Source organism: Pelophylax lessonae (assembly GCF_965119305.1).
Source record: "Pelophylax lessonae genome assembly, chromosome: 2".
Taxonomy (NCBI): domain Eukaryota; kingdom Metazoa; phylum Chordata; class Amphibia; order Anura; family Ranidae; genus Pelophylax; species Pelophylax lessonae.
In genome coordinates this window covers 226672659-226682581 of record NC_138769.1, presented here as the reverse complement: position 1 = coordinate 226682581, position 9923 = coordinate 226672659, and the positions used below count along the sequence as shown (strand labels likewise).

Below are 9923 nucleotides of genomic sequence, written 5' to 3'. Positions count from 1 at the left end.
ATTGGACCTACAGGTAAGCCTTATTATAGGCTTACCTGTAGTTAAAAGTAAAAAAAAGCGATATACTACCGCTTTAAGCCGGCCATAGATTGACTGAATCTCAGCCGGTTCTGCAGGGACCGTCAGAGATTCAATCCATCTATGGGCAGGCTGGTTGTACCCAAGTCGATCAATCGATCCTCTTGGGTACAACCAGCCTGTTGGACTGACTGTGTTGATGGGGGAAACGCACAATTTTCTTTCCTGCAACTAAAAGAAAATTGAATCATCTATAGCCTGCCTAGCAACATCCTAGCAATGCCCCTTATCTGCATAGGCTGTTTTTGGTAAAGGTGAATTACCCCTTTAAGAAAGCAGTAGCACGGTGATATATTATCTGTCCGTACAACCTTTAATGTCTCCCTGGTTGGGTATCCTAAAATACAGTACTTTACACACTATCAAGAGACACCGATATCTCTTTCATTATACAGTGCAATTTCAAGTGCACAAAATAGTACATATATCTGCATTGTTTCTAATCCCAAACGTATACTGTACAGTATTGTACATTTTTTTAATTTTCCCCTGCAGTTGCGATGGCAGCACATTTCTTCTGTATGGCTTTTTTTTTTTGACTATAGGTTTATGAGTTGTAGGTATTTGTTGGATGGGAGGTGTCATCATTCAGGATATAAGTAGTATTAAAACTACACACAATGCATAGTAAAATCTGCACACAATGCAACTGTAGCAGTTAGCATTATTTTCTGTCTGTGGGAAGCAGCTGTTAAAATTAGAGTAAAGAGTGTAATAAATGACATGATTAAACATGATACTTAAAATGATCGATCCAGTTTGTTACAAAATCAATATTGTTATAGAGAGTTCAGTGAAATGCTAGGACCAGTAAAACTACTATTCCGATTCTATTTTTGTTTCAAGCTCACAAATCACGTTTTCCTTAAAGACATGAACTATACAGCAAGGATATTTCTCTGGATGTGGTTGAAATGTCCTCAGCAATGGGTCAAGATAGTTCATTATTCTGCTGTTTTTAGAGCTTGGAGGATTAGATTGAGCTCATAGCACCAGGTTTCGTATCTGTAGGCCATCCTTATCTGAGCTACATTGGTCTTGCGGATATCATTTCCTAGAGGCCCTTCCTTATGATAGTCTTTACCCAAGAAACGTTCCTTTTCCTAGACAAAAAAATACATGCAACATAATATTAATGAACATAAAATGTACTATACTAATCTGTCATACTATCCTAAAGTAAAGTTAGACACTGGACATACATTTACCGGCCACTTTATTAAGTACACCTGTTCATTGCTTGGCAACACAAATTGCTAATCAGCCAATCACATGGCAGAAACTCAATGCATTTAGGCATTTCGAGGTGGTGAAGATGACTTGCTGAAGTTCAAACTGAGCATCAGAATGGGGAAAAAGGGGGATTTAGGTGATTTTGAACGTGGCATGGTTCAGTGACAGACGAGCGTTTACGAGTATTTCAAAAACTGCTGATCTACTAGGATTTTCCCGCACAGCCATCTCAAGGGTTTACAGAGAATGGTTCAAAAAAGAGAAAATATCCAGTGAGCGGCAGCTGGGTTGAACGAAAATGCCTCATTGATGTCAGAGGTAAGAGAAGAATGGGCAGACTGGTTTGAGATGATAGAAATACAACAGTAACTCAAATACCCACTCGTTACATCCAAGGTATGCAAAATACCTTTTCTGAATGCACAACACATCGAACTTTAAAGCAGATGGGCTACAGCAGCCACTCCTGTCAGCTAAGAACAGGAAACTGAGGCTATAATTTGCACAGGCTTACTAAAAGATTGGAAAAAACATTGCCTGGTCTGATGAGTCTCGATTTCAGCTGCGACATTCAGATGGTAGGGTCAGAATTTGGCATAAAAAATGAAAGCATGGATCCATCCAACGGTTTAGTCTGGTGGGGGTGGTGTAATGGTGTGGGGGATCATTTCTTGGGGCAGTTTTGAGCGAGCCCCTTAGTACCAATTGAGCATGGTTTAAACGCCACGGCCTAACTGAGTATTGTTGCTGACCATGTCCATTGCTTTATAACTACAGTGTACCCATCTTCTAAAGGCTACTTCCAGCAGGATAATGCACCATGTCACAAAGCTCAAATCATTTCAACACTGGTTTCATGAACATGACAATTAGTTCACTGTACTCCAATGGCCTCCACAGTAACCAGATCTCTATCCAGTAGAGCACCTTTGGGATGTGGTGAAACCGGAGATTCACACCATTGATGTGCAGCCGACAAATCTGCAGCAACTGTGTGGTGCTATCATGTCAATATGGACCAAAATCTCAGAGGAATGTTTCCAACACCTTAGTGAATCTATGCCACAAATGAATTAAAGCAGTTCTGAAGGCAAAATGGGGTCCAACCTGGAACTAGCAAGATGTACCTAATAAAGTGGCCAGTGAGTGTTTAAGGGGCTACAAGGTAAAGTAAGAATTGGTTTCCTAAAATTGGTAAAGATTTTACCAATTTTTTAGGAAACTTTTTTTACAGCAAGTGGCAAGACTATATTTACTATATCGGTAAGTGCCTAGGAAAAGCAGGGTTAGAGGTAACAGTACTAAGCCTAAAGCTATATCCTAAATATAGATGTTTCCTTATTTTGTTTTTCTCTTCTGACCCTATCTGGCCATCTTTGACTATATTCAGCAGAGAACTGTAGGGTAGGGTAAGGGGTCTAAAAGATTTTTATTTTTCCAAAAACATAAGATTATTTCCTCTTATATCATTCTAGAGCAGGGGTAGACAACCTTAAAGAGACGGAGATCTACCTGAAGAACATGGAAGAAGTCAAAGATCCCCAGGCACAGTGTCATTTCCTCACACCTGACTTAAAACTCTAATTGCCATACTACCGCGTGGCATTTGTGTGCATTGCATGGCAATCATTGGTTTAAATCAGGTAATGAGGAGGCAACATATTGCCTCCTCACCACCTGTCAAACACACTCGGATTGCTTTTCATGGGAGCAGCAGTGCCTGCACTTGTAAATGAGCCCTGGGGGGGGGGGGAGAAGGGGGTTTACCGCCCCCAGTCCCTACCCCCTTTTGTTGCTGAGGCAGCATCTAAAAGTATACACATGTTGCAGCAAGAATTAAGCCCCCTGTTGCTTTTGGTGGGAGCTACTGCCTGCCAATCGCGACCCATTTAAGTTACTGGGGTCACTCTGCAAGTGCCCCGCAACTGCATGCTTCTGCGGGGTCCAAGGTTGCAGGGCACTCGCAGAGTACACCGCTGACCACTACAGCTAAAGAGAGTGCGGCTGGGGCAGGGATGATAAAAACATGTCTTAATTATGGGATTTTACCACCTCCTAAACTACATGTAAATGTAAATGAACCCTTACTGTTCTGAGCCCCCTATAAGGCTACTTTCACACTGATGAGCTGCGGTTTACCTGCACTGCGGGTGCAGCACAGTGCATCTGCAACTTTCCTGGGTGAGCTGCGCTTTGACATAGACTTCTATTTTATCCTGCAGGTGTGGTGCACTTTCTGAAAGCGTACCAAACCCACAGGATATAATAGAAGTCTATGGCTAAGCTCAGCAAACCCGCAGGAAAGCTGCAGATACACTGCACTGCACCCATGGGGTGGGTAAACTGCAGTACATCTGTGTAAAAGTAGCCCTATACTATTATGCCCAGTGTATTGCTTCACACAGACCTGAACATCTCTTCTTTACTGCTGCTGGCACCACTCTGAAGATCTTTAGACAGGATAAGAGGTGGAGTACGGTTGGTATCACTCTGCATGGGACAGGAGCCAACTCTACAGAGGAGGCATCGGCTTATGTGGCTCTTATGCCCCGCACACACGTGCAGATTATCTGCAGACTTTTGTCTGCAGACTTACCTTTTCTATGTAGTGCAAGGGCCTGCCGGATTGCATACAAATTGAAAGTGTTTAGATTTGACCTCATATTATATGGTTTTGGTAAGTCTGCAGACAAAAGTCTGCAGATAATCTGCACGTGTGTATGGGGCATTACTCTCTACTACAGCTCCAACTTTACAAGTAGTCCTTCTGCATTGCACTCTGTTTGAGGCTCAGGGATGGCGGGTCAGCAAGCCCAGACCGTGATCTACCAGTCACCTGCCTGCGATCTACAGGTTGTTGACCCCCATTCTATAGTATGTATTACAATATTCACATGTCACAAGGGGCAGAGCTTGTACAAAGAATGTCCAATGGTAAGTGGTCAACTTGGAAAGCCTTCTTGAAAGCTAATTTTCATAACCAGTGTGATTCACTGACACATTTTATGTTCCAATGTGGTCCACAATATGAAAAGGTTTGGGTATGACAGACTTTAGAGAAAAATGCACTTACTTCATGAGACATACCACACTGCAACACGCTGTTCTTGGCTATCTCACACATGTCACAGGTGCTAAGCTTGAAGACTTGGGCAGCAATAGCATATTCCTCCATAAGGGGCTCCTGTAGACCAAAACAAGCTATGTTCATGTTTGGTTTTGGCTTGGGTTAGTTGTATATAAGCACATTACTTTGGTGTAAAAATTAAAGTGGGATTGCTGTGGCTCTCATGAGGTGAAGCCGGCATTGTCGTTTTTCTGCCCCTCCACTCCCCTTGTTCATATAAAGAACCCTTTGTATTCTGACAGCACTTCGACTTCTGTGGAGGACGGCTTGCAGCTGTCATAACCCCTTCTGCTGTACTTCCGTTGAATGAATTTGTAAGTATTACAATAATCTCTTAAAGTGTTACTAAACCCTGGACCCTGCATTCACTGTATCTGGTATCCCACAGTACACAGAACCTAGAAATGCAATCATTTTAGTAAATATAAACTGATAAATACCTTTTCTCATCAGCAGTATATAGCAGTCCTGTGACTTCTGTCAGTGGCTGGTTAAATCTTGTAGGAGAATTTACCATTCTACTCTGACTGTCCTATGAGGCTGCAGGACCCTTGACCTTCTGTTTGGACAGTGCTGATTGGCCCTGTGCTGATCACATGCACCCTCCCAAGAAAGAAAAAAAACTCTCTTGCAATACACACTAAACTGAGCATGTGCAGAGTACCTCCAAGGCTCTGTTTTATCAACAGATGGATCGGGGACTGTGGAAGAAGGGGAGGATCAGAGAAGACAGGATCAAACAGCCGTTTTACACAATGCAAAGGGTTAACCCCTTAGGTTCCGCAGTGAGTATAACAAGCATACTTTACTGCATATACAGACTGATTTTACTGTTGTGGATTTAGTAAAACTTTGATACCTAAATTTCTGCTTTAAAATCTATTTTTATACACACAAGGGGTTTTAGCAATAAGGCAAGAAGGCATTACAGTGGGCCCTCCTGCTCAGTAGGTGCCCTTTTAAACTGATGGGACCCAGGCCCAGTACAGCAGGACTGACTGCACTGCTTTATCAGTGGCCCTGGCCATGCATTTAGTGTGCCATCTTTGTTCGTACATGATATATGATGCTGGATCCTGGCAGAGAGATGACATGCTTTTGTAAATTCTGGTGCCTATGCAGTTCCTGGCTGTATTCACAAATGCCTGAGGGCCTATAAACGTGTATGCAGCCCCTTGAAGTGTGGTACAGTGATCTATGAATGGAAGAGGTGGGCCTTTTATTCATCTGCCCATGCCTCGGAGTTTGCATTTCTGCATGCTCTTGTTCCTACAATTTTGTAAGTACATGTCTGTTTTTAAATAAAATTAACTTTTATGGTATAACAATATTGCGGCTACTTTTGGCTTCTGGAGGATTACTGAAAGATGAACTTGTGTGCTTCTTACTAGGTATATCGTAGCTTCTGTTTACTTCTTATCTGGTATATTGTGGCTCCTTGAGGTCGCAAGACTGATTACTACATAGCCAGTGTTGCTTAAAGGCATATACACAAGCGCCCATACTGACCTATTCTGCAGCCACTCCGCTCCCACGCTGAGCCGTCAGCTCTTGGTTCAGTGTGTGGGAGTGTGAAGGAGAAGCAGCCGACAACGGAAGCCCCATATAAAGGCTGTGGGTGATGTCGCTTCCCAGGCATTTCCCAGCCGTTGTCGGTTGTCTCCTGCACACAGCATCCGCCCCTGGAGACTGGACCGCATTGGCTCCAGAAAAGTTATGTATAGTGTTTTTTTTCTTCACAGGGTTAGATAGATTAGTTTTAAAATGTAGCTGAGAGTAGATTCAGCGTTAGATTTTTCCTGAACTTCCATTTTAATGTTTTTTATGGTCATCATTTTTTGCACCTGATGAATAATTTTGGTAGCGCACCAATACAAAATAAAAAATTCTTTCTCTTACCTGCAGCAGACAGATGGCACCTTCATCCTAGGAAAAGACCCTAACATGGAGCTCAAGGGTTGATTTTCAACCACTTGCCGACCGCCAGCAGTACATATATTGCAGCAAGTTGATTCTAGTGTGCAAAACGATGTACCTGTGCGTTGTTTCGTAAAATGGCCAGTGGGGGTGGCTGCACGCACGCATGTCGATTGACCATGGGGGGAGCCAATCAAGGGGTCCGGCGGATGCAATGTCTCCTGGCCACCCGCGATCACTCTACAGAGAGATAGAATGGCAGTCTACAGACAAACACAGGGAACTTGTGTTCCTGTTATTTAGGAATACAGATCTCTATGTTCATCTAGTGAGTCTATCCCCCACACAGTTAGAAAGCATCCCCTAGGGACACACTTAACCCTTTGATCGCCCTTGGTGTTAACCCCTTCTCTGCCAGTGTCATTATTACAGTAACAGTGCATATTTTTAGCACTGATTACTGTAGTAATGACCCTGGTCCCCTCAAAAGTGTCAAAAGTGTAAGTTAGGTGTCCGATCTGTCCACCGCAACGTCGCAGTCCCACTAAAAATTGCTGATCACCGCCATTACTAGTAAAAAAAAAATAAAATAGATAAAAATGCCATAAATACAGTGCCTTGCGAAAGTATTCGCCCCCCTTGAACTTTGCGACCTTTTGCCACATTTCAGGCTTCAAACATAAAGATATAAAACTGTAATTTTTTGTGGAGAATCAACAACATGAAGTGGAACGATATTTATTGGATATTTCAAACTTTGTTAACAAATAAAAAACTGAAAATTGGGCGTGCAAAATTATTCAGCCCCCTTAAGTTAATACTTTGCCCATTCCTCCTTGCAAAACAGCTCAAGCTCAGTGAGGTTGGATGGAGAGCATTTGTGAACAGCAGTTTTCAGTTCTTTCCACAGATTCTCAATTGGATTCAGGTCTGGACTTTGACTTGGCCATTCTAACACCTGGATATGTTTATTTGTGAACCATTCCATTGTAGATTTTGCTTTATGTTTTGGATCATTGTCTTGTTGGAAGACAAATCTCCGTCCCAGTCTCAGTTCTTTTGCAGACTCCATCAGGTTTTCTTCCAGAATGGTCCTGTATTTGGCTCCATCCATCTTCCCATCAATTTTAACCATCTTCCCTGTCCCTGCTGAAGAAAAGCAGGCCCAAACCATGATGCTGCCACCACCATGTTTGACAGTGGGGATGGTGTGTTCAGGGTGATGAGCTGTGTTGCTTTTACGCCAAACTTAACGTTTTGCATTGTTGCCAAAAAGTTCGATTTTGGTTTCATCTGACCAGAGCACCTTCTTCCACATGTTTGGTGTGTCTCCCAGGTGGCTTGTGGCAAACTTTAAATGACACTTTTTATGGATATCTTTAAGAAATGGCTTTCTTCTTGCCACTCTTCCATAAAGGGCAGATTTGTGCAGTATACGACTGATTGTTGTCCTATGGACAGAGTCTCCCACCTCAGCTGTAGATGTCTGCAGTTCATCCAGAGTGATCATGGGCCTCTTGGCTGCATCTCTGATCAGTCTTCTGATTGTATGAGCTGAAAGTTTAGAGGGACGGCCAGGTCTTCGTAGATTTGCAGTGGTCTGATACTCCTTCCATTTCAATATTATCGCTTGCACAGTGCTCCTTGGGATGTTTAAAGCTTGGGAAATCTTTTTGTATCCAAATCCGGCTTTAAACTTCTCCACAACAGTATCTCGGACCTGCCTGGTATGTTCCTTGTTCTTCATGATGCTCTCTGCGCTTTAAACGGACCTCTGAGACTATCACAGTGCAGGTGCATTTATACAGAGACTTGATTACACACAGGTGAATTCTTTTTATCATCATTAGTCATTTAGGTCAACATTGGATCATTCAGAGATCCTCACTGAACTTCTGGAGAGAGTTTGCTGCACTGAAAGTAAAGGGGCTGAATAATTTTGCACGCCTAATTTTTCAGTTTTTTATTTGTTAACAAAGTTTGAAATATCCAATAAATTTCGTTCCACTTCATGATTGTGTCCCACTTGTTGTTGATTCTTCAAAAAAAAAAATACAGTTTTATATCTTAATGTTTGAAGCCTGAAATGTGACAAAAGGTCGCAAAGTTCAAGGGGGCCGAATACTTTCGCAAAGCACTGTATATCCCCTAGTTTGTAGACGCGATAACTTTTGTGAAAACCAATCAATATATACTTATTGGGATTTTATTTACCAAAAATATGTACCAGAATACATATTGGCCAAAAATGATGAAATAATTTGATTTTTACATTTTTTTTTATTGGGAATGTTTTATAGCAGAAAGTAAAAAATATTGTTTTTTTTTTTTTTCAGAATTGTCACTCTTTTTTTGTTTATAGCGCAAAAAATAAAAACTGCAGAGGTGATTAAATACCACCAAAAGAAAGCTCTATTTGTGGGGGAAAAAAGAACATACATTTTTCTTGGGTACAGCGTCGCACGACAGCGCCATTGTCAGTTAAATAACGCAGTACCGTATTGCAAAAAATGGCCTGGTCATTAAGGGGGTAAAACCTTCCAGTCCAGAATAAGTTAATCACAAATACTGAAGTTTCCTTTTTTTAAATGATACTGTTGCTGTATGTTGTGACATGTTAGGAATGTATTCATACACCCTTGTAAAGTTACAGATTTTTTGATGGTCCTTTCATTTGAAAAACGTATTAAACACTAAACAGAATAACAACACAAACACTATTGCTTGATTTTACCTTGGTATAATGGAACTGCATAGGGTCATCTGTAGACAATGAGACCACCAAGCCTTTTTCATGGAAGTCCAGCAAGGGGTTCTTGGCATACTCCAGAAACAGACTGTTGTTGCTCAGTGGTGACATAGCAATGGGGATTTTGGTCAAAAAGTAGAGGTATTGCAGTACAGGGCTCTAAAAATGAAGTTCTTTTTAGATATACAACAATAACAACACACACTGTGAAAAGAAATAGAAAATATAGGCAACAGAAGGCAATAGAACTATAGGCAATATTTGTATTTTTTTTTATTTTTATGTTGGATAGAGTAAGAGAGGGTCACAAGCCCTGTCAGTTTTTTCTTTTTTTTTTGCCATCTGTGACCCTTTGGGGAGATTTCCATTCACTTCATTTCCAATAGCCAAAACTGAAATCCCTGAAAATTATGGGAATCCCTTAAGTCCCCCAAGTCACCAGAACTAGTGTCCCCATTGGAAGATTTTCCTTTTATTACTTTTCTTGGAACAACCCAAAATTTGGGATTTTCTTTTACCTTCACTTTCAATGATAATGGTAAACAGGACAAATAGAGAGGGTGAACCTCCCTAATGAGGGCACAGACAGCAATACAAATTGACGGGTGTTCTAATCTTTCTCCACTCTGTCCAAAACGAATATAGTGCTACCCCCGCAAGAGCCGCTGGTTACTGGTTCCCCATATTTCTGCAACACGCTTTTCCAACTTGCATCCAGACACAAGAAATCAGTTCATGGGCTTGTTTTTGTTGTTTTATTGGGGACAACAACTTGGATAGGGTATAGGGATTATGGGATGCCCAATTTGACTTGAAGAA

At 41.6% G+C, this 9923-nt stretch overlaps 1 protein-coding gene across 1 annotated transcript in view; it reads right to left on the bottom strand.

The window, feature by feature from the left end:
- Positions 1-849: 849 nt before the first annotated feature.
- AMPD1 (adenosine monophosphate deaminase 1) overlaps positions 850-9923 on the bottom strand; it is a 126390-nt gene continuing 117316 nt past the window's right edge. The window contains exons 13-15 of the mRNA XM_082246209.1: positions 9090-9263; positions 4385-4495; positions 850-1181 (exon numbers count right to left, since the gene is read on the bottom strand). Of these exons, the coding sequence (XP_082102335.1) occupies positions 1023-1181; positions 4385-4495; positions 9090-9263 (444 nt within the window). The 3' untranslated portion in view covers positions 850-1022. The remainder of the gene's footprint in view (positions 1182-4384; positions 4496-9089; positions 9264-9923) is intronic.